The following is a 25,869-nucleotide window of genomic DNA, read 5'->3' on the forward strand; positions in this document are numbered from 1 at the left end:
TTGCATAGTATGAACATTTTAATAATATAAATTCTGCCAACCTATGAGCATAGTATATCTTTCCATTTGTCTCATCTTCTATCTTTTTCATCAGTGTTTTATAGTTTTCAGGTACAGGTCTTCATCTCCTTGGTTGAATTTATTCCTAGGCTTATTCTTTTTGGTACAATTGTAAATGGAATTATTGATTTCTCTTTCTGCTATGTCATTATTAGTGTCTAGAAATGCAAAAGATATCTGTATACTCATTTTGTATCCTGCAACTTCACTGACCCATTTATCAGTTTGAATAGTTTTTTGGTGGAGTTTTCTGGGTTTTCTATATATAGTATCATATCCTCTGCAAATAATTACAGTTTTAGTCTTTTGTTACCAATTTAGATTGCCTTTTATTTCTTTTTCTTACCTGATTGCTATGATTAGGATTTCCAGTATTGTGTTGAATAAACGTAGTTAAAGAAGACATCTTTGTCTTCTTCCTGATCTTAGAGGAAAAGTTTCAGTTTTTCACTTTTGAAAATACTGTTAGCTGTTTTTCATATGTGGCCTTTATATGTTCGGGTCTGTTAACCCGAGATTTTTTTTGTCGTAAATAGATGTATGGGGTTTTTTTTCTTATTTTTGGGATGTATTTTGTCAAATGCCCTTTTATTTTGCTTCTGTTGAAATGATCATAAGGTTTTTATCCTTTCTCTTATTAAGGTGATGTATCATACTGATTGATTTCCAAATATTGAACCACACTTGCATCCTGGAATAAATCCTACTTGATCTTGATTTTTTTTTAAAGTGTATTGTTGAATTTGGTTTGTAAGTATTTTGTTGAGTATTTTTGGCATATCAGAAATATGGGCCTATAGTTTTCTTTTTTTGTAGTGTCTTTGTTTGGTTTTGGTATCAGAGTCATGCTGACTTCATAGAATGAAATTGGAAGTTTACTTTCTCTTCTGTGTTTTTGTTATAGCTTGAGAAAAATAGATACTAACTCTTCTTTAAATATTTGGTAGAATTTACCCTGAAACTATCTGATCTTAGACTTTTGTTTGTTGGGAGTTTTTATTTATTTATTTATTTATTTATTTATTTGACAGACAGAGATCTACAAGTAGGCAGAGAGGCAGAAAGAGAGAGAGAGGAGGAAGCAGGCTCCTCGCTGAGCAGAGAGCCCGATGTGGGGCTCAATTCCAGGACCCTGGGATCATGACCCAAGCCAAAGGCAGAGGCTTTAACCCACTGAGCCACCCAGGTGCCCCTTTTGGGACTTTTTTGATTACTGATTCAATATTGATTACTGATTACTAGTAATCAGCCTGTTCAACTTTTGTAATTCATCCTAATTTATATCTCTAGGACCTTATCCATTCCTTCTAGTTGTCCAATTTTTTGTCATAAAATTGTTCATAATGGTCTCTTATCATCCTTTGTATTTCTGTACTGTCAGATCTTACTCCTCCATTTCTGATTATATTTACTTAACTCCTCCAGTTTTCTTGTGAAACTTGGCTAAAGGCTTATCAATTTTGTTTATCATTTTGAAGAACTGGCTTCTTCTTTCATCAGTCTTTTTTATTGTGTTTGTTTGTTTGTCTCAAGTTCATTTATTTCTGCTCTAATCTTTATTATTTCCTTCCTTCTATTAGCTTTGTGCTTTGTTTGTTGTTTTCCTACCATTTCCGGGTGTAAAGTTAGGTCATTTATTTCAGATTTTTCTTGTTTCTAGAGGTAGGCCTCTATTGCTGCATCCTAAAGATTTTGGACCATTGTGTTTCATTTCCATTTATCGCCGTGTATTTTTAAAATTTTTTTCTTTATTTCTTGTTTGACTCATTCAGTGTTTAGTAGCATATTACATAGCCTCCTATAGTTGTGTTCCTTCCAGATTTTTTCTTAAAATTGATTTGTAGTTTTATATTGTTGTGGTTCAAAAAGATCCTTGGTATGATTTCAGTTTTCTTAAATTTATTGAGACTTCTTTTGTGGCCCACTGTGATCTGTCCTAGAGAATGGTCCATGTGCACTTGAAAAGAGTGTGTATTCTCCTGTTGTTGGGTGAATATTCCGTATATATCTTTTAGGTCCATTAGGTCTAATATGTGCTTCAAAACTACTATTTCCTTGTTGATTTTCGGTCTGTAGGATTTATCCATTGATGCAAGTGGATGCTGAAGTCCCCTAATATTGTATTACTCTCAATTTCTACATTTAAGTCTGTTAATATTTGCTTTATTTATTTAAGTGCTCCAATGTTGGGTGCACAGATTATTTTTTATTGTCTTAAATTTTAATTCCAGTATAGTTAACATACAATGTTATATTGCATAGATATTTATAATTGTTATATCTTCTTGTTGGGTTGATCCTTTATCATTATGTAGTGCCTTTCTTTGTCTTTTGCTAGTCTTTGTTTTAAAGTTTATTTTGTCTCATATAAGTATTGTGGCCCTGGCTTCTTTTTTTTTCTCCACTTTCATTTAAATGGTATTTGTTTTCTAGACCTTCACTTTCAGCCTGTATGTGGCTTTAGAACTGAAATGAATCTCTTATAGGCAGTATATACATGGGTTTATTTCTATATCCATTCAGTCAACCTGTGTCTTTTGATCAAAGCATTTGGTCTATTTACATTTAAAGTAATTATTGATAGGTATGTACTTACTGTCATTGTGTTAATTGGTTTCTGTGTGTATGTGTAATTCTTTGTTCCCTATTTCTTCTCTTACTCTTCTCCTGCGGTTTGATGTCTTTATTTAGTTTGATGTCTTTATTAAAATTTATTTAGTTTATTTATTAAATTAAACTTAATCTAATTCAATTTACTTGAATTCCTTTCTTTTTTTATGCGTTAAAGGTTTTTTTATTAGTGGTTACCATTGGGTTCATATATAACATCTTATGTATATATAAGTCTTTATTAAGTTGATGGTCACTGAAGTTTAAACACATTCTAAAAGCACTAAATTTTTACTCCCATTCCATGTTTTTTGTATATGATATCATATTTTACATCTATTTTGTGTATTCTTGATTATTATTTGTAGATATAATTGATTTTACTACTTTTGCGTTTTAATCTCCATATTGGCTTTATCAGTGATTAATCTACTACCTTCACTCTATGTTGCTTTTATCTGTGAACTTTTTTCCATTAACGATTTTGTTCTATTCATGGCCTTTTCTTTGCTCTGAAAGTATTCCCTTTAATATTTCTTATAAATCTGGTTTAGTGGTGACAAACTTTAACTTTTGTTTGAGAAATTTTTTGCCTCTCCTATTCTGAATGAGAACCTTGATGGGTATGTTATTTTTGGTTGCAGGATTTTTTTTTCTTCAGTAGTTTGATATATCATCTCATTTTTTTTGTCCTTTAAAATACCTGCTGGAAAATCAGCTAATAACCTTATGGGGTTTCCCTTGTATGTAAATCTTTTCTCTTGTTGCCTTTAAAATTCTCTCTTTATCATCACTTTTTGCCACTTTAACTATTATGTGTCTTGGTGTAGACTTCCTTGGGTTAATTTTGCTAGAGTCTCTCTTTGCCTTCTGGATCTGGATTTCTGTATACTTCCCCAGATTTAGGAAGTTTGCAGCTATTATTTCTTCAAATCAGTTTTTGCCTCTCCTTTTCTCTTTCCTACTCCTTCTGGGACCCCTGTAATGTGAATGTTTTTGTAATGGATTATGGCAGTGAGTTTCCTTAATCTATTCCCATTTTTAATTTTTTTTTTCTTTTTGCCATGCAGCTTGGGTGCTTTCTATCCACCCTCTCTTACAGATTGCTGATCTTTTCTTCTATGTCCTCTAATCTGTTGTGGATTTCCTCTCATGTATTTTTTAAGGAGGTGAAGGACAGAGGGAGCGGGAGAGAGGGAATCCTAAGTAGGCTCTGTGCCCAGTGTGAAGTCCACTGTGGGGCTCAATCTCACAATCCTGAGATCATGACCTGAGCTGAAATCAAGAGTCAGACATTTAAGCAACCCAGATGTCCCTCCTCTCATATATTTCTCATGCAGTTCAGTTATTGAATTCTTCATCTTTGACTGGTCTTTTTTTATATATATTTTACCTCTTTATTGAAGTTCTCACTGAGACCATCCACTCTTTTCTCAAGTCCAATGAATGTCTTTATGACCATTACTTTGAATTCTTTATCCGATATACTGTTTATCTCAGTTTCATTTAGCTCTTTTGCTGTGATTTTTGTCTTATTCTTACATCTGAGACATATTTCTCTGTCTCATTTTATCTAACTTCCTGTGTTTGCCTCTGTATATTAAGGAGGTCAGCTACATATCCTGGTCTTAAAAGTAGTGGCCTTGTGTACAACAGGTCCAATCATGTCCTGTAGCACAATCCTTCTGGGTCACAAGAACCAGGCATTCCAGGGGTGCCCCCCTTATGGGATGTGTGGGCCTCACTGTTGTATCTGAGCTGTGATTGCCTTCAAACCAGCTTGTTGAAATGACCCACTTTCCCTATTGTGAGCACACCCCCAAGGTTTGGTCACTGAGCTGTTGAGAGCCCTGTCTGTCTTCCCCACTGTTAACTTCTCTTTTAATATTTTGCATCTCTTCATTTCTCCATGCTACATTCTGGGTGTCTTCCTTAGATCTAAGTAATTCCCATATTCTCTCTTCTGCTGTGTCTAATCTCTTTTTCAACCTCTACATTAAATTTCTTTATTATAAGAACTAATGATTTCTGTACTCCTTTCTCTTGTCCCTAAATCTATGTTCTTTTTTCACATTCTTGAAAGTGTTTTTTGTTTGTTTGTTTTGTTTTTTACCTAATGGATTTCATTCTTTGAACATTTAAAAAATAGTTATTTTAAAGTCACTTTCATGTCATTCTGTTACTGAATCCTTTCATTCTGTTATATCATCTGACTATGTGTGGTAGCTCATCTTTATGTGGTTTGCTTTTCTTTTTTTAGTATAAGCTTGTTTTAAGTGGAAATTGTTTCTTTTGCCTACTGTACATGTCTTGGGTTGTAGAAGCAGCTTTACAGAATGATTTCAGATTTACTTTACAGTGGTTAGATTACAAGCACCATTTTGTCTCTGTGTCTCTGAAATACACAGTGTATATATAGAGCCTCACCTATACTTGGCTTTCAAGTTCCTGATTTCTCATGGGTGATTCTTTTAGCTCCAGCAATCATAGCTGTATACTAAGCTTCCCTGTTATTCTCTGGGAAAGTGTACACATATCTTTTACAGTTTGTTTTACAGATCAAATGGCATTTTATGACTCTGAACTTTATGCTGATAGCTTGGTTCTAGCTTCCCATTCAGATGAGGCCTGTGGCTCAGAATTAACTCCTGACTCAAAGTAAATCCTCAGCCATCCAGTCATTAAGATTTTTCTTTATCTGTCTCACTTTTCCTTTGCATGTAATTCTTACTTACATGTTTAGTTTTGTTTTCCTCCCTATATCTGGCACCTGGAGACTTTATTGATTTCTAGATGAGTTATGTATTTTTCATATAATTCTTTGTGTTGTTGTATTTTTCAGAATTTCTATATGTTTAGAGTAGGGGCAATGTCTTCCATATCTGTTTAAATCACCATATTTGTCAGATATATTACTTCTCTAATGAAGAAAAAATACAAAAAGTTTTAAAATATGTTTAAAGCAATGTTTTATTTTAAGTAACCTTTTTCTCCATGCTTCTCAGTGCTGAATTTGAAGAGCCACATAATTATGAGGCAACAATTTCATATCTGAAACACTCTGGCAACTCCATTAACCTGTGCACCGCAAAAGAAATTGCTGATTGTAAGTCTGCTAAGCCAATTAATATTGTAACCCTGTGTGGAATGAAAATGTGGCAAAAATGGTATTTTCCCTCTAGCTAACTATAAGTTTAAAAATTCAAAGCCATGCTGCTCTACCATCTCATTTCTTTTTTTTGTTCCCCTGCCTGGTCTCTTAAAAATATAAATAAATCCAGTTGGGCATCAATGCTATCTCACAACTCCTAGTGCTGCCTTCTCTCTACCACTTCTATTCTCTCCTTCACCAATCTACTTAGATGCCTTGCTTTCTGTAGATATGTGGGAGGGAAAATCAAGATACGATAATCCATTTTTCTTCCTTCTCCTATAGAAACTTCATCTCTCTTCTTGTGGTGTCTTTCTTGAACTCCCCTGGTAACTCCGTGTGTGGAGAGGGAGATAACAGACTATGAGAATTAGGTCCCTCTGTTTAGTCTGAATAGGAGCAGAGAATTCATTTAATGGATCTGACCACTGGTTCAGAGCTAAATCTTCCCGCCTCTGGTATTACCGACAAAGCTCAGACCTTTCTATGAAGAAAAGAAACCCTGTCAGGTAAGAAAATGAAGAAGCAGGGACTCATAACATTTCTACAGTTTCTGTGTCTTTGTTCTGCCTATAGGATCAGCTGGTTCTCTACAAAAGGCATGAACATTTGTGCTGGAATAAATATTAGTATTTTGTGAACATATGCTATGGGTCACAGTTCAGTAGTAGGTTCTGTGTGTGCATCCCTGCTGATACAGCTTTTATTAGCCCACTTTTTGAGACAAGAAACTGAGGACCAGAGATGTTGAGTTGTACAAGGTCAGACGAGGAATATATGGTAAAGACATAATAAGAAATAGGCTCAGACTGCCGCTAAGATGAATGCTGTTTTCACCATTTTATGCTGCTTCCCATTCAAGGATGCTTTGCTTCCCTGGAGGGAGGGTTAGAGAGAGATCACCTGATTTATTTTCTTTATTGTATGGAGAAAAAGCAGAAGAGTGTGGGAGAAGTCATTTGTCTGAGAATACATACATAAAAGATTTGTGAGGTAGGAGTTAGGATCCATTGAAATTTCCCTCCCCTTCCCAAGGCAATAAAGGGTTGAAGAACTACTGGAAAATCTCCCTCTCTCTTTCTCTTAGACTAGGCAAAGTCTAGATTCTCCCATATGGCTTATAAAATACTAGTCATAAGACAAGCAACTCCTGTTCCTTCTTACCCCCATAAGGCAACATTGTTCCAATCTTGGAGCATCTAGGCACCTGCATCAGAATATGATTTCTCAAATTCTAACACTTAAAATACAAATCATCTGGGGATCTTGCTTAACATATTCTGGTTCAGTAGCTGTGTGGTTGGGCCTGAGAGTCTCAATTTCTAACAACTTCCCTGGTAGTGCTGATGCTGCTGGTTTATAAACCAGCCTTTGAATAGAAAGGCCATGGTCCCTATTTGGACTAAATTCCAACTGCATGTCTTTCTGCAAAGGCCTCATAGGGCTATTTAGATGCCCTTGTTGGAGCCTATACCTTCCCTTTCTGGATACAGGAGACCCCCAGAATGCTCCTCCCAAGTCATGCTTGGGTCTCTTCTCTAAGTCCCAGGACAGAATGGGCTGCAGAGAGAGCAGTTCATGCGGGGTGGTGTGCTTGGGATTTGGACCTATGCAAGGCCCCTTTCCATGTAGGATGAAGCTGTGGATTAAAAGTGGGAAGCTGGACCAGAGTCCTGTATTTGTTCTTCCCAGGCCATAAATGCTCAAAGTGGCCTGCCAGGGAAAATCACCTAAGGTACCCAAAGAAGGAGCCACTAACTCAAGCCTCTCTTGTCTTTCACTGAGGGATTCTTTGGGTACTTCATAAAGAGGCAAGTGTCTTTGGCTGAAAGAGAAAGGGCTCAGAAAATAAGCCACTGATGCAATTGAGAGTAAGAGAGCATGGAGTAGTGGAAAGGGAGGAAGGTGGGAGACAGGTGAGGGTGGTGAGGATGTCCCTTGCCAGAGAGAACATCTTGGTGGGATATAGGAATAGACCTACCAGGGCTAAAGAAACTGAAGTACTACAGTCTGGGATCAAAAGGATCCTGCCACATGTCCCCACCCCTTTCCTTCTTCCTCTTTAAAGGATCAAGATGCAGTTAGAAAAAACAAAAACAACAAACAAACAAGAAAGGGTTGAGCTATTTTCCCCCCACTTGTATTTATTCACTTGACTCCTTCTTCATTTATCTTCCAATTATCTTTATACCACTTACTAGATGAATAACATCTGAACCTCAGTGTCTTCATCTGAAAAGTGGGTATAATATCACCTTCATGGCTTTGTTCTGAGAGTTTGATAAAACAATACATTTAAATTCAAGTGGAATTCTGCTTCTGGAAAGATGGAACATGTATATTCTTCCTTATTCCTTCTGCTAAGTACAACTAAAACTGTCGGATATCATATGTGAAACAAACACAAGAAAACTGGGAGATTCTGAAAAGTTAGAAATAAGAAGGTATAGCAGCTAGAGACCTAGAAACCCAAGTAAGAATAGGTGAGTTCCTTGGGTTTTCTTCTTGTCTCATATATCCTAGACTTGGAGCCAAAGAAGCTGGCAATCCAGAAACACCAGTGGGTACAAACAGAAACATCTCCAGCAAAAGACTGTTCTCTCTAGGCTAAGAACCAGAAAAGGGGCAGTCTAGAAAAACAAAAAGCCTTAGACAATAACTGTTCTGTTCTAGCCAAACATCACAGTAAAAACTATGGCTCTACCCCACCAGCCAGTGATCAGTGAGGATCCTAAACACCCACCCTTATCAGGCTGCAGTTATGTACTCCAGCCCCTTGGCTGAGGTGGTGCAGAGAAAGCTATGTCAGAAACTTAGACTTTCAGCCCTTCCAGGAGTAACAAAACTCCACTTATAATGAAGACCGCATGAGGAGCTTGTATTCCTGTCTCCCACCCAACAAAAGTACCCTTCTCTTCTCTGTTGGTCTGTTATTAGAGAAGACTCATTGGAGAATCAGGACTTTCACAACTACCCAGCAGTAAGTAGGACAAATGGGGAGCAAAAACAAGCCCTCCTACCACCAGGATGTTATCAGCAAAAGCTGAGTGGGGAACTGGAGTTCCCACCCTTGACCAGGAGCAGTGAGGAGCCTTGCCCTCATTTGGATATTGGAAGGCCAAGAAGTGGAGAACCTAGATGTGTACCCTTAGCTGACAGAAAAAAGTCATCCCATTTCTGTCACCAGAAAAGCCAACTAAAACAGAAGTTTAAATAATATCCAGTCTCATAAGATAATACTTAAAATGCCCAGATTTCAACAGAAAATTACTCATCATATCACAAATCAAGAAACTTGAATGAAAAGAGATAATCAATAGATGACAACATTGAGACAATTGAAATATTAGCGTGTTCTGAGAGACAATTTAAAGCAGCTGTTAAGACTTCAGTGAACAATTATGAACATGATTGAAGCACACAAAGAATGGTTTCACTCTATTTTTAGAAGAAATGGGATGCCTCTGAAAAGAAATGGAAGATGTAAAGAAAAAGAAATAGAAACTTAGAAGTGAAGAACACAATAAGAAAAATAAAAAGCTCACTGGATGGACTCAACAGCAAAATGGGGAGAATAGAAGAATTCATAAACTTGAAAGAAATGATAGAAATTATCCAATCTAACAATAAGGAGAAAACAGATCAGGGAAAAACAATGAACAGAGTTTCAAGGATCCGTGGGACTATAATGAAAGTCTTAAATTGTAGTACTGGAAAGAAGGGGGAAAGACGATGCTACTGAAAGTACTTGAAGAAATTGAAAACTTTCCTAATTTGGTAAAAGACATTAAACAAAAGATTGAAGAAGCCAAGAAAATCCCAAGCAGGATAACCCAATCCACACAAAAACATAATCAAACTTCTAAAAATAAAAATAAAAAGTAAAAATCTTGAAAGCAGTAAAAGAAATGATACATTACCTATGGGTGAAAAACAATTTAAATGGCTGAATTTCTCATCAGAAACCATGAAAGCCAGAAGAAACTGGCACAACATTTTTCAAGTACAAGAAGAAAAGAACTATCAATCCAGAATCCTATTACCAGTGAAAATATCCTTCAAGATTGAAGGGGAAATCAAGATATTCTAAGATGAAGGAAAACTAAGATAATTTGTTCTAGCAGACCAATCCTAAAAGAATGGCTAAAGGAAGATTTCTAGACAGAAAATAAATGATGAAAGGAAGTACTTTGGACTTTCACTTCAGGCGAAAGAAAAAATGGAAAGAATACAAATGTGAGTATGACATATTTTCTTTCTTTTGATTTTTTTAAATTATGTTTGATGGTTGAAGCAAAAACTCTTAACATTATCTGATACAGTTCTAAATGTGTATAAGAGAAATACATAAGACCATTATAAGGAAAGTGTTAAGGGACATAGAGGGAAATAAGGTTTCTATACTTCACATGAACTGATAAAATGTCCATACCAGTAGACTGTGATTTACATCTATATATAGTGTAAACCCTAAAGGAACCACTGAAACAGATAGAGAGTGAGATATTTAAAAAACATAAAACAAAAAACTATAGGTAAATAAAAAATAATTCTAAAAAATGTTCAGGTAACCCACAAGAAAGCAGGAAATATGTAACAGAGAGGCAAAAAAAAAAAAAAAAAAAAAAACCTAAAGAGAAAATAAAAAATAAAGGCCAGATTTAAGCTCTAATATATCAGTAATTGCATTAATTACATTATATGTAAATTGCCTAAATATGCCAATTGAAAGAGAGAGATTGGAAGATGTAAATTTAATCTAAAGAATATTAGTGTGACTATATTAATAACTGAAAAAGTAAATTTCAGAGCAAAGAAAATTACAAGAGATGCAGAGGGATATTATGTAATGATAATAGGGTCACTCCATCAGGAAGACAAAACAATCTTAAGTGTGTGTGCACCAAGCTCCAGAGCTATAATATATGTGAAGCACAAACTGAAAGAAAAAATAGACAAATGGACTCATAGTTTGAGACTTTAACACCCTTCTGTCCACATTGACAGAACACCTACTCAGAAAATCAGCAAGGATACAGAAGAATTCAGCAACACCATCAGCAACAGGATCTAATTGATATCTATAGAAGGTGCCCCAGGAGCAGAATATATATACTCTCAAGCATCCATAAACATATACAAGATAGACCTTATTCTAGACCTTACAACAGTGCATTCTGAAAAATTGAAATCATAGTGTATTTTTTACCACAATGTAATCAGGCTAGAAATCAGTAACCAAAGGATAGCAGAAAACTCTCTAAACACTTCAAAACAAAAGCACACGTTTCTAAAAGGAAATCAAAATACATATTGAACTGAACAAAAAATGAAAACATATAAAAATCCTTGGGACAGAGCCCAAGGAATGCAGAAGAGAAATTAATAGCACTAAATGCTTACATTAAAGAGGAAAATCTTTAAATCTAAGATCCTACCTCAAGAACATAGTAAAAGAATAGAAAAATAAATCTAAAGCAAGTGGAAGGGAGGAAAGAATAAAGATTAGGAACAGAAATAAATAAAATTAAAAACAGAAAAGCGTAGAGAAAATCAATGAAAGCAAAAGCTTGTTCTTTGAAAAGATCAATAAAATTGACAAACCTCTAGCAAGACTAACAAAGAAACAGAAAGAAGACACAAACGAACAATATCAAGAATGAAACAAAGATATCATTACAAACTTTGCAGACTTCAAAAGGACTATAAGAGGACATTATGAATAAATCTACACATCTAAATTTGACAACTTAAGGATGGAACAATTCCTCAAAAATTCAGATTACCTCAAATCACTCAATATAAATCATTTTGATAGTGCTGTAACTGTTAAGGACATTGAATCTGTAGTTTTAAAAGTAAAACAAACAAACAAACAAAAAACTTAAAACACTGTATGTTAACTATACTACAATTAAAATTTATAAATAAATTAATTAAGAGAAAATAGAACTCTGAAAAAGACCATCTCAAAGTCCTGGGAGATTTCACTGGAGAATTCTGCCAAATATTTAAAAATGAATTAACACTAATTCTGTACAATCTTTCCAAGAAAAATGGAACAGGAGGAAACCCTTACTGATTCAAGAAGCTGGTATTACCCCGACAGCAAACCAGACAGAGACAGTGCACAAGAACACTACAGATTAACACCCTTCAGGAGCAGAGTCATAAAAGTCCTTTGCAAAATACTAGTAAATAGAATTCAGCAAGACGTAATATGGAATTATACCACAACAAAATGCTGTTTATTCTAGGGATGGAAAGCTAGTTCAATATTCAAAGATCACTCAAAAAAATCAGTCAATGAACTCTTTATTGATAGGCTAAAGAAGAAAAACCACACAATCATAACAATCTATGCAGGAAAAGCATTTGACAAATTTAATACCCATTTATGATTAAAAAAAAAACACTCAGAAAAATAGGAATAGAGGGCCACTTTCTCAACTTGAAAAAAAAAGAGCATTTGCAAACAAACAAACAAAAACCTATAGCTAGTATACTTAATGGAGAAATATTGAATACTTTCCCCTAGAGACTGGGAACTAGGCAGGATGGTCACTTTTTTTTTTTTTTTTAAAGATTTGATTTATTTATCTGACAGAGAGAAACAGTGATAAAGGGAATACAAGCAGGAGGAGTGGGAGAGGGTGAAGCAGGCTTCCCGCTGAGCAGGGAGCCTGACAGGGGTCTCAAACCCAGGACGCTGGGATTGTGACCTGAGCAGAAAGCAGACACTTAATGATCAAGCCACCCAGGTGCCCCAGGGATGTACACTCTTACCACTCCTATTCAACACAGTGCTAGAACTTCTAGCCAATCAGTAAGTCAAGGAAAGGAAATCAAATGAATACAAATCAAAGAATTAAACTGCCCTTATTTGCAGATGACAGGATTGTCTAGATAGAAAATCCCAGGGAATTTACCCCCCAAAAAAAAAAAAATCTTAGAACTAACAAATGAGTTCAACAAGGTCACAGGATACAAAATAGAATTTTAAAATCCTATTTCTATATGCTAGCAATGAACACACTAAAATCAGAAAATACTACAACATTCACAAAAGTTAAAGAAAGAGAAATTGACTTGTGCTTAACAAAATGTTACAAGACTTAAATTTGATAACTACAAATTGCTGATGAAATAATTCAAAGGAAACCTACATAAATAGGGGAGATATACCATATTTATGGATTGAAAAACTGCATATAGAAAAAAATATTCTCCCTTACAAAATTGTAAAAGGAAATTTAATGGAGGAAACATTGCCTTTCATGATGTTGGAGCAGTTGGATAGCCATAAATAAAAATCATTCAATCCATCAATCAATCTTTTTTTTTTAAAAGATTTTATTTATTTATTTGACAGAGAGAGATCACAAGTAGGCAGAGAGGCAGGCAGAGAGAGAGAGAGGAGGAAGCATGCTCCCTGCTGAGCAGAGAGCCCGATGCGGGACTCGATCCCAGGACCCTGAGATCATGACCTGAGCCAAAGGCAGTGGCTTAACCCACTGAGCCACCCAGGCGCCCCTCCATCAATCAATCTTAATATAAGTGTCACATCTTCTATAAAGATTAACTCAGAGGGGATCCTTCTTTCATTCTCTGCCCACCAAGGGTGAAGAATCTAAGTATTACGTTTCTGGAGGAGACGGGGAGAGAGAAGCGGGAAAATAAGGGGAAAGATGAGGTGGTTAGCTTTCACTGTCACCATAGTACGAGATTGTCCCTTAAACAATGCCAGGAAAACAAAGACCATCCCTTTGGGGTGCATAGTTCAGCCTGGGTGCCTTTCTGAGGCTTTGCCCTTTTATATAGTATGTGGGTAAGCAGGATTTAGGCTGTTCTGGAAGTTCTGCAGAATTGTCCTCAGAGGTCATCTAGACCACCCATTCAGACTGTGCTTCCTAGGCCCTAGGGCGGTCCTGAGGGGTACTGGAGACTTTGAGCATGACATCAACCAGAGAAGTTTTATGTGTGCCCATGGGCAATATTCCACTCAAATGAATTATTCCGTAGCTGGGAGGAAGTTTGAAAGCCATTTGCTAATGGAGTGACCTTGGGCAAGTTACTTCACTCTTTGGGCATCTGCCTCCTCATGGGTGAAATGCCAGTGTCAGTAGTGATCACTGAGTGAATTAAGTGAGGTCATACATTTAAACACGTAGCACAGTTCCTAGTATTTGTAAGTATAAAAAATGTTTGTTGCTTTTTATTACTGTTTTTATATTATTAGTAACAGTGCTCTCACCTCCTAGTTTTCCAAGGTCACACAGCGAGTTAGTACTTAGAGAAAAAGCCTGCAAGCTGCGGTCATGTAATGGGGCCAGCAGTTGGAGGGTATTGAGGACCATCTTGCGATGAGTATCCTTTTCCCCCAGCTGGAACAAAGCTCGTCAGTGGAGAGAATGGGCTCCAGTGCTGTGGGTCATATCCTCCAGATAGGATTCCCTGTCCTTTCCTCACCCCATGGGGTAGAATCCTTTGTCTTTTATATTCCTTCCATGGGAGCAAGTTGTGATGGCAAAACTTTGGAGAACGTCTGGTTTGTTAAAAAAATCATAATCAAGTTACGAATGCATTATTAATTCAGTGTGTATTTTTGTGTACTAGCCTTGACAAGTAAGCTTCTTCTGAGCCTTGGTTTCCCCATTTCTAAGAATAATATCTCCCCTCTCCCCAGGTGACAATGAGAAGCAAAAAGATCATGGTGTGTTATTTCTTTGTAAAACAAAGAATGATACCTCAATTGAGGAAGGAGATTATCATTTTTAAAATTGGAAAGGAGACCCATATTTGGAATGGATATGGAGCAAATTACATCAAAGCAAATATTCATTGTGTATTAATAGCTAAACAGAGGCTTTAAAGTAAACTGGCAAAATAATACATTTTGATTCAAAAATCAGTAAAAAGAGAAGTGTACAATGGCTCCCATTGAAGTACATGCTATGAATCATCCACAGAGAATTTTAGGTCTTTGTGTCAAGCAATCACGTGCAGGCAGTGCCTATAGAAAACCTAGGATTTCCTTCGTTTTATCAATGGATTTTGTGTGTAGAATAATAGAATAACAATGACCTTGAAACGCAACCTGGCTGGTTCACTTAGTTAAGCATCTGACTCTTGCTCTCAGCTCAGGTGTTGATCTCAGGGTCCTGAGATTGGGCTCTGCTTTGGGCCCCACAGTGGGCATGGAGCCTACTTAAAAAAATAAAATAAAACATGTTTCTTGGTCACTTTTCTAAACTACAGCTTCAGGAACCTAGCAGCAAGAAAGAGAAGAAAAACGGGGGGAGTCCTACTTATTATGCATGCATATTCATTAACGGTAGGGGGAAACTTTTAGAGATGACATTTCAGCAAAGAAAAATCAAATAAGTGATTTTATCAAAAACCCATCACTTTCTATACAATATCTGGTGCTCTGCTAGGCATGTCCCATTTTTTTACATCATCTCCTTTAATCTCCCCATTAACTATGTAAGGCAGGTACTAATTGACTGCATTTCTCAAGTGAGCAAACGGAGACTCTAGGAAATGAAGTAATTTGTCTGCAATCCCTCAGGTAGGAAGCGGCAGGACTGGGCTCTGAACCCGCATTCTTGCCACTACTTGTGATTGTTATTAATGAAGGTCAGTGTCGCATCATTCAGTAAAATCCACAGAACAATCAGAAAAAAATCCAAAAGGAACTCAAACCTCAGTTGGTGGCCAGTCTCCTCTTTTCAAGCTGTGCTAGGGAAACAAAACAGTTAAGGAACAAAAACACTTCTGAGTGTGCTGTGGAGTTCATTTTTTTGAAGTGGGATCTAGGCTTTTTTTTTTTCCTTTTTTTCTTTTTTTTTCTTTTTTGGAGGGGGGCTTTTTTCCTCTCCTTTCCCTTTCATGTTCCCCTTCTGACTGCAAACCACTAAATTTCAGCGCTGTCTCTTCAGCATGGAGTATGTATATCTATTTACTGAAACAGGAAACTGAAAATTGTTTCACATGTTTTCACTGACCATACATTCCATCCTGGAAATCCCCACAGAGATAAAAAGCCATGGTCAGTGACCCGAAAACTCCCAACACAGACAAAGCCTCACACCGTTCCGTGTTCCGGAGGCTGAGAAAACTGAACTCTGCCATCCTGCGTAATTGCTTGAATCCTGGGTGCTGTAAGAAATGGGTGAATAAACGGCCTCTGACATCATTTTCTTTTTCATGTTTATTTTAGCAACTTATGAAGTCGAAATTGAAGAACCCCAAAAGGTATTGTTCCCTCTTTTTACCAACTTCATAACTACAACAGGTATGCAGAATTGACGGTAGAGTGGTTTCTTTTAGGAGCCAGGAGGGAGGTCTTTGTTTTCAGTTTTCTCCCAATTCCTGAGGCTTTTCCAAGACTCCAGCTGCTAAGATTCTGTCGCCTGTAATAACAGAGATAGAAAAAGTGGTGTGGGGAGGGGGGAGGGAGAAGCTGGCCCTAATCCACTCCCGGCCTGTTATCTGTGGCGAACAGCATCAGCTGGCCTTTAATAACGGTCCCTTCAGAGAGGGGAGTGCTGTGGCCCAAGCCAAATTTGTACCTCCTGCGCTTTCGGGAGGATGGCCCGCCCTCTGAAGGCACATTTTCTGGCTCCTGGTGAGCCCAGTGCAAAGTGCCCCTTGGAGCCACTTGATGAGAGCCCAAGCAGAGTCCCTGCTGGCCCCAGTCCCAGCACCTGACCCTGTGATCTCGAACCTCCATTTCCTCACCTGTAAGATAGAGATAGTAGAAGTATCCACGTCTGGGTCATTGTGGAAACGAGAGTGAGGTAAATTCAGGGAACCTGTGTGATGGTAAATGCCCGTACCTTTCCCAGACATTTTGCCTCTCTGGGCTCCTGCTGGGTCTTCTGGAAAATGGCGTCTTCTCTGCGAGGGCAGGAAGCAGATGCCCTGTGGTGACCACATTTGCTGTAGTAGATGCTCAATAAATAAGGGGATTTGTACTTGTTTCACTGAGTTGCTGAGAGAACTCAAAGTAGCTAAGCTCCCAGTACAGAGCCTGGCACACAGCAGGGCCTCCCCTCATGTTTCAGCTCGGTCAGTGAAGGTTACTTTTTTCACACAGAGTTCATTTAGTCCAGATCTTTCATCTTTCTGCTTGTTTTCTTACACCTATTGGAAAGGCCTGTTCATTTGTGGTACACTTTCTAGCTAGAAAACTATAAATGATTATTCTTATTAATGAAAGTAGAAACATTCTATTAAAATGCTTCAATTATCTGGCAATATCTCCAAAATAATAAACTTTTCTGTACAAGTAAACTCTGTAAATAACTAGAGTTTATCCCATTCAAAAGGAAAAAAAAAACACAAAAGTATTTTTAACATGTTTTAAAAACATTTATTTATTTGAGAGAGAGAGAGAGAGAGATGGTGGGGGGGAAGGACAGAGGGAGAAAAAGAGAGAGAATCTCCAGTAGACTCCTTTAAAATTTAAAAATATATTTTTAAATTTTAAATCTTAACTTTCAGACATGTATTGCGTTCATCTCCGTGTTCTTGTCTCGGCAGCTGGAATCTGATCTTACTCTGTCTTCATGATGTGGAATCCTCTGTAACATAAGGGATTGAACGGCTACAGTTCAAGCTCTTCTTTATAAGATGCTCCTAGTCCCTTAGGGTGCCTGGGGGGTTCATTCGGTTAGGTGTCTGTCTTCCGCTCAGGTCATAATCTCAGGGTCCTGGGATCGAGCCCCACATCGGGCTCTCTGCTCAGCGGGAGCCTGCTTCTCCCTCTCCCTCTGCCTGCCTCTCTGCCTACTTGTGCTAAATCTTAAAAAAAAAAGAAAAACAAAGATGATGTTAGGTCTTTCTCAGGTGTTCAGAGTTAGCTGTCTTTCCACCAAACCAAGTCTGTCTGCTGTCATTGTTTCCTGTTCTCTGACAGTTTCGACTTCTCTATGAATATCTTTGTGTTGAGCAGGGAGTCTTTCACATGGGTAATTCTGTACCAAGACCTTGTTGCATTTCAGGCACTCGTGCAAAGGTGGGGCACTTCGTCCTCCATGTTTCCCGGTGAGCTAGTATCACAACTTGCCTCTTATAGGTGAGGACTGGAGGCTCAGAGAGGTTCAGCAACCTGTCAGTAATGTAGCAGGGGTCCATCTGACCTGCACTCTACCATCCTTGTTGTTAGAATTATACGGGAGATAAGAACTAATCGTCCCTGAGTGAAGGCCTGCGGGGCCCTCCTCAAAGGAGGGCAAATGAGCTTTTAGGCTGGTCTTGGTCACAGCATGTTCAAGGCTTAGCTATTTTCTGTTTTCTTCAACGTTGTTGTCTAGATTCAAAATAATGAATCAGATCTATGTGATGACTGAATCAAAGAGTTACATTGTGGTCACTGGGACATAATCTTAACGGAACCAAATCTAGATCGTCTGGGAGTAAATTTGGGATCAGGGGGTGTGTGACCAGCCAGGGAGAATTCCCAGCATGACTTACACATTTGTGTTACTGACTCTGCCCACTGAAACATTGCTCTGATAGCCCAAGTATGTATTTCCCCAAATGATGGAAAGCTTTATTCTGCAAACACGTTCCTGGAAAAGCATGCAGAAAACAATTTATACTTCTAAGTTAGATTATACATTCCCTCCAGCATGCTGCTTTTCCTTTTCCACTGACCTTCAGTTCCACCGGCCAGGGTTTCTGGAAGTTTGTTGTCCGTGTCTACCTTTGCTCCATCCTGAGACCTCACCTGTCTGGTCTTCTGGTCAAGTCTCTAATGATCTGTAATCACACATCAAAGGCATGGTTTGGATTGATTTATGAAAATGACCATTTCCCTCTTTACTTTCAGCCTAGGAAGAATGGTCTCCATCAAGAACTTAGGTGAGTTTTATCTTCAAATGGAAAAGCGTTAATCCAACCTCTGTTGACTGAACCAGTTTTCTTAGATGGGTCAGCTATGCTTGCAGACACTGAGCTGGTCCAGCTTCCCCAGTGCCTAGTAAGGTGCCTGGTACAGAGAAGGTACTCAAGGGTCCTGCCTGGCCTTTCCCTCCTGCCTTGTTCTAGACCACACCACCCTCATTGGTAAACACTTACTGAGTCTCCAGCATGGGCCAGCCACTTGCTAACCACTGGGGGAGTAGCAGTGATGGCAACCTGGCTGCTACCCTCAGGGGCTCCTGGCCTGTGGGAATCACACAGTCGAATAGGTATATAACCATCATGTGACTGCCAAAGAACTTAGTTTCCAAAATGCACCATGCTGTTTTAAATCTCTGTGCCTTTGCTGCCTTAATTCATTAATTCATTCCAACTTAATGAACCAGTAAATATTTAATGAGCATCAAACATTCCCACCTGTAAGAAGCCTTCCTAATTCCCCTCCTTCAAAGAAAAGTAGCCAGACCCTCCCACCCACCCCCACCAAGGTACACAAGTTTGCACTAACCTCACTGCATATCCTTTGTTTGCTAACGTGCCAGTTTATCTTGACTCTCCTTCCCTTCCCTGCTTCTTGTGTGTGAGTTCCTTCTGAGAAGGGCCCGTGTTTCTCGTTCTTGGTGTTCCTGACACCTCTCATACTTCTGGGTCCAAAGCAGGGCCTTGGCAAGGCTGTGCTCTGACCCCCCTCTTCAGAGTCTGTGTCTATCATTCTTCTCCTGGAGTTACTTTTAATGCATTAGAGGAAACATGGTTGGTGAAGTCTAGAGAGGCAAGTATCAGAATTCCCTGGCTGAGGTTAAACACTTAAGCAGTGGATCATGTGGGAAACCATGTTTCATGTTTGTCCTTGAGTTCTGGTCTGCCTCGATTCATGCCCCCCCACCCCGCCCTGTATCTGCTCTCTAGCATTTAGCGTGGTGCTGGGCACTTGAGAGGTACATGTCACATGGTTAATTCAGTGTTTATTGAGATTTTACTCTCTCAGATGCTGCTAGATTCTGAGATACAAAAATGAATGGAGTATATCCTCTGCCCTTGGTTCCAGATGGGCAAGGAGGCTAGAATGGATGGGGGAAAGGGGCTATTTGGAGCGGGGGGAAATGATCATCTTAGTAGGAAGTTACAATATAATCAGTGCTAAGTAGTTGTAGGAACACAGAGATGAGGCTCTGGGCATACTGTCTTGAAGAGTTGACAGCTGAATTCAATCTTTAAAAGACCTATAGGAGTTGTTGTAATGATTGTTCCAGGCATAAGGAAAAGTTTGAGCAAAGACATGAGGTCGGTCAAGGACTCCCCAAACAGGGATCATGCATGAGCATGAAGTGCAGTGTGGAAGCAGAAGGAACAAAGCCACGGGGAGTATGCAGAGCTGGGTCCAGGAGGGCCTGCACCCCCTAATTTACAATTAGACCAGCCCCATAAATGGAACTGTAAGGCAAAGCACAGATGTCATTTAAAATTTTTCTAGTAGCCAAATGTTAAAAAGTAAAAAGGTAACCCAGCTTTTGCATCAACTTGGACAGGACTGGAGGAGATTATGCTAAATGAAATAAGTCAAGCAAAGAAAGTCAGTTATCCTATGGTTTCACTTATTTGTGGAACACAAGGAAAAGCATGCAGGGCATTAGGAGAAGGAAGAGAAAAATGAGGGGGAATCAAAGAGGGAGACGAACCAGGAGAGGCTGTGGACTCTAAGAAACAAATTGAGGGTTTTGGAGGGGAAGAGGGTGGAGGATGGGTGAACCTGGTGGTGGGTATTAAGGAGGGCATGGATTGCATGGAGCACTGGGGGTTATATGCAAACAGTGAATCGTGGAACACTACATCAAAAACTAATGACATACTGTATGGTGACTAACATAACATTAAATTAAATTTTAAAATGTGAAAAGAAACAGGTGAAATTAATTATGTGTTTTATTAATCCCAGTGTATCCAAAATATTGTCATTTTGACATGTAATCAATATAATAACTATTACTGAGGTATTTTATAGTCTTTTTTCTCTAATTCTTCAAGATCCAAATATATGTCATACTTACAGCTCAGTCTAGACCAGATACATTTCAAATGCACGATATCCATACATGGACAGTGGCCACAGGTGGAGAGCACAGATTTAGACTTTATATTCTAGGTCGGGGGGAGCCACAAAGAGTTTCAAAGCAGAGATAACGTACTCCATCGCCTCATAGTATTCCTAGAAGTCACCATATTGAATTTAATTTGATAATTACTTATAGAGATCCAGTTATAAGTTACTGGATAAGACCTGACAAGATAAGATGGATTACCAAGGGCATGTACATCAACAAGGATTTATGTTTTAGGAGAAATACCAACAATGTGCAATGGGGAATAAGAACTGGGTAATTCTAACACAGCAAATGCTTCCATGAAGACAAGGATCCCAACAATTATTGCAGGTCCATTATGTACTCTGAACAATGCTGAGCTTTCAACATTTTTCTCACATTTCATTCTCCTAGCAACCATGGACATTGGCATTGTGACCTTTCATTTATGAATAAGAAAATATGATTTTTTTTTTAAAGGTTAATCATGGACTTGCAGAAAGAGGGATATATAGTGGAGATTAGAAGCCAGCCCTCCTGGGTTGCCTGGGTGGTGCAGTGGGTTAAGTCTCTGCCTTTGGCCAGGGTCATGATCTCAGGATCTTGGGATGGAGTACCGCATTGGGCTCTCTGCTCAGCAGGGAGCCTGCTTCCCCTTTTCTCCCTGCCTGCTGCTCTGCCTGCTTGTAATCTCTCTCCCTCTGTCAAATAAATAAAATCTTTAAGAAAAAAAAAAAGAAGAAGCCAGCCCTCCCTCACCGCCCCTGATCATCATGGAACTGGCAGATGGCCTTACTGGTGGGCACGGTGCTCAGTAATTACGTGAATGAATGAAACTCCTGACAATTCTTTCCATTGTCTTTCAGAACAGTACTGTCTCTGGTGCTTTTCCTCTCTTGTTGACCTCCTCTTCTGAGTTTCTTTGAGGGCTCCTCTTTTTCTGCCTTCTGTATGAATGTGGTTGTAAGTCTAGTTCACTGTGCCAGAACAGAAGTCCTCATCTGGGAGTTGATGACTCCTCCGCATTCATTCTTTCCTCGGACCTCAGGTTTCTCCTGACACTGTCCACCTTGCCTCTCTCTCATACTCTGTCCAATGCAGCTGTCATCTATATAGTGGTGCGTGGTGGTCCTTCATTTCCTTAGGGAAGACTGTCTGAGTACCTGCCAGGCCCCATGCTGTTGCTACTCTAGATCACACAGCATTGGTGCTAGGAATACATACAGAAATAGTGGAGCTCTGCCGCTTTATAAGTTGATTGTTCGTTTACAAGGCAATTGGAAGAACTGGAGGCTGATCCATAAACAGTGTTTTATAATACAAATAGAAGGACAAAGTGTTGGGGCAGCAGATAAGAAGGTATGACTGGGAGAATCAGGGAAGGATTCTCAGAAGTAAGATGATTCAGACAAATTGAGAAGGGTTTGATGTTCGCCAGCAAGATGCAGAAGGCATGTCTGTCAAGGGAAATGGCAACTAAAAAGGGAGAGTTGCTTGAACCAGGATGGTTGGTTTGGGGAATGTGAGTCTAGAGCAAAAGTTGAGGGAAGGAGTAGAGGGAGGTGGGGTTGGAAAGAAAGATTGCAACCACATCACGATGGGTTTATATTTTAGCCTACAGGCAATGGGGAGTTGCTAGGAGATTTTAAGCAGGGATTCCTTCTGGCATTGATTGGAGCAGGTAGAAACTCGGTGAAATGATCTAATGGGTGACCTGATCCTCATCTTAGAAGAAGGTAGGGAGAGAAGAGGAACTATTCAGCTGTTTACATTCACTTTTTCCATTCCTTTCTTTTAGGATTGGGTAGTACACTATGATCTAAACACTCTAAACCTCACTTTTCCCTTGTTATCTCTTCACATCTAAGCCCTAAATATGAAGATGAAGATGAAGATAAAAAGGAGAAGGAAAAAGAGCCATGTGAATTGGAACCTCAAAAACCACAAAAAGATTTACCTTCAAGTCATCTTTTCAAGGTATCAGTGTTCTAGGGTTCAGGGCCAAACAGTAAAAGTCCAGGGGTATCATGGGAATAGTTCATGGAGTGACTTTTTAGAACCTGAGACAGCAGCTCTCTACAGAGAGCATCAGAAGACCCTGGGGTGTTGGGTGTTTTCTCAAAGAAATGAACTTGACAGTAACACTGAGCTCTAGCCTCAGGTGTCCACTTTTTAGCCATGAAGCAGGCCTTAGGGGTGGGGCTGGGTCTAGTATGAGTTCAGCAAGGCATCCAGAGGGTAAAACATAGACACTCATTTGGGTGTAGTACCCTGCAATTGAACAGCCCCAGAAGGAGGGCCTCCTTAAGGTGTGTGCTTGAGGGCCCTACTTAGAAGAACAACTTACCTCTGAGCTCAGTCATTTCATCTGTAATAGAAGAACAAATCATCCCTACTCAATTACCATCTGCAGTCCCACCCTGATTCTGTCTGGTTTATGTGGATAAGATAATGTATGTGAAAGTGCTTTGTAGACCATGAGATACCATAAAAATGTAAGGTATTCTTAATTATTACTTATTAGTAAATACTAGATGCATGTGCATACTCCTATCCAATTGACATTGTCCCCCTCAAAACAACTAGAGTGGTCAGAGGCTTAAATTATCGATATCACCAGTGCTGCTAGTAATGCTCACAACATTCTGAAAACCTGTTTGAGTTGTGCCTATCGTAGAATATCAGATTGCTCCAGTCCCAGCTGCAGGGCTTGGGAAAATCAAGCAGCTTGGTGGTGTTTGTGGGCCTGAACTGGTGGGTAGGTCCACAGGGTTCAGGGCCAAGACTGTGTGTTCATAGAGCATCACAAAGAAGTATAATTCAAGGAAGAAGTAAGTCACTAATTGTGAAAGAAAGGAACCAGAGTTAGGGAAGGGGCATTGCATCCTGAGGCCAGAGAGCAGACAAGGACATAAGTGGGTGATGGGGCCAGAGATCAGAAAGGGGTTATCAGAACCATGAGAAAGACAATGGGGAAGTGACGGTTACGGACATTGACCATGAAAGAGCAAAAGCAGGGATATGTTCTTTATCAGTGCTGGCCATTTGACAAGAGCCAGGTATGGGGTCAGGCTGCCACCAAGGGGATATATTCCTGCTTTTTTGATGTGGATTTGAGTTTTGGAAATTGTTGTAGGTGATTTGGATTATGTTAGGTAAAAGTAGTGGGTGGCATAGCTGGGCAGTGCTGTTTGGGGTCAGGTGTAAATGGTATTGTCAGTAGATACAAATTCAAACTGACTCTAGGAAGCATTCCCAAGGACAGGCCAAGGGGAACTCACACATGGCCTTATTAGGGGCCACAATGAAGGAAGGCAGTCACTGCATTTGTGTGAAACTCTGACTTATTACTTTGTCATTTTTCCCCATTAAAAAATTGATTCTTGGGGCGCCTGGGTGGCTCAGTGGGTTAAGCCGCTGCCTTCGGCTCAGGTCATGATCTCAGGGTCCTGGGATCGAGTCCCGCATCGGGCTCTCTGCTCAGCAGGGAGCCTGTTTCCTCCCCTCTCTCTCTCTCTGCCTGCCTCTCTGCCTACTTGTGATCTCTCTCTGTCAAATAAATAAATAAAATCTTTAAAAAAAAAAATTGATTCTTGGCTGTGTGACTTGAAAAAATGCCCCTCCTTTTAGTTTGTCCAGACCACACCAAGAGCTCAGGAAATCCCATACTTTATAACTGTTAAGTATTTCGGCTTCTTCCGACTGCTTTCAGATGTGTTGTCATAGTCAGTGCTCCTGTCCACTTGCCATCGGAAGGACAATAATCTCCTCTCCTATCGCCATTTGATAAATAGCCAGAAAGTCTGTAATTCTCCTTGGTTTCCGGTGTCTATTCCTGGAAATCCATCCAGAGCTTTCTGAAATGCACATCTGCTCAGATTGCTGCCTGGGGCTCAGTGAGGCCCCCATTGAACCTTGCACACAAGACCCTGCATTACTCAGCCTCATTCTGTCACATCTTTCTCCTCTCGTCTTTTCAACCTGTCCCTTCCAGTCTTCCCTCAGTATCAGCTTCTGTACACCCGTCTGAGGACTCTAACTTCTCCAGATACCCATGCATTTGCTCGTGCTGATTTGTCCCTTTATCCCCTTGGTCCATCTCTTCCTTTCATTTTAAAGTACTCTTTAATAAGATCTGCTCTGGAAGTCTTTCTCCACCCTGTCTCCCAGCCGAGGGAACTGACCTCCCCTCCTCCGTTTCTGTCTCAGAGAACAACACAGCTGCAAATGGCCCTTGCCACGTGGTACCTTAATGTTTGTGTGTCTTGTCTCCGTGATCAGTGTGTAGGCCACCGTGCCCATGGTGTCTCTCTATCTCCGGAACTCAGCATTCATGTCTGACCAACACTGCAGGGAGGGAGTGGGAAAGGAAGTACAGAGGAACAGAATGGCAGGGGGCCAGAAGAAATATCAGGTGAATGGAACACAACCCCCCTTGGTGGTCAAGAGCACAGGGCTCAAGTTCTGTCTTAGTAGACTACTGGCTAGGAAACCAGAGGATTTGGAGACCTGTTATTTAACCTTTCAAAACTCTTTATCATGTGGTCTAGTGATATTTTCCCAGTGGGGGGGGGGGGGTCCTGGAGATGAGGTGAGATAAGATATTTGAAGAACCTTCTCTGTTACATGGTGCGGCCTCCTGTGGGGCTGCCTCCCCCGGGCATTTGGTGGCCGTTCAGAGGTGACCCAAAGACTTGGTGTGCATCCTTATGAAACTTTGTCTAGGGGGACTGCGTTCAGTACCACAATAAGTCCTTGCTGTCCGTGAAGCACGAATGACGGAAGAAAAGTACAAGTAAGTGGGCAACGGAGCAGGTAAGTCAGAGCTCTATAGCACTCTCCCTATTGCGTGTGTTTAGGGGGCCACGCGTGGAGGGATGCTGGGAAGAAAGCAGGTGATGAAAGTCCTCGGAGGCCGCAGGAGCATGCTGCCCAGGAAGCAGGGCCCTGTGAGTGATGCCACCCAGACAAAGGCCTGCCTCCAAGACCCGAAGCTGGCCAGGCACTCCCTAGGCCACTGTGAGTTGCCTTTCTTCC

The 25,869-nt window shown here is 39.7% G+C and overlaps 1 protein-coding gene across 1 annotated transcript in view; it reads left to right on the forward strand.

Annotated features, from left to right (window-relative positions):
• Positions 1 to 25,869, forward strand: part of FYB2 (FYN binding protein 2) — a 122,484-nt gene that overhangs the window by 60,726 nt on the left and 35,889 nt on the right. Inside the window, exons 6-10 of the mRNA XM_032303005.1 lie at positions 5,676 to 5,776; positions 16,044 to 16,078; positions 18,660 to 18,691; positions 22,701 to 22,809; positions 25,692 to 25,851. Coding sequence (XP_032158896.1) covers positions 5,676 to 5,776; positions 16,044 to 16,078; positions 18,660 to 18,691; positions 22,701 to 22,809; positions 25,692 to 25,851 — 437 coding nt within the window. The remainder of the gene's footprint in view (positions 1 to 5,675; positions 5,777 to 16,043; positions 16,079 to 18,659; positions 18,692 to 22,700; positions 22,810 to 25,691; positions 25,852 to 25,869) is intronic.

The sequence above is a fragment of the Mustela erminea genome, chromosome 10 (assembly GCF_009829155.1).
Source record: "Mustela erminea isolate mMusErm1 chromosome 10, mMusErm1.Pri, whole genome shotgun sequence".
In the NCBI taxonomy this organism is placed as follows: Eukaryota; Metazoa; Chordata; class Mammalia; order Carnivora; family Mustelidae; genus Mustela; species Mustela erminea.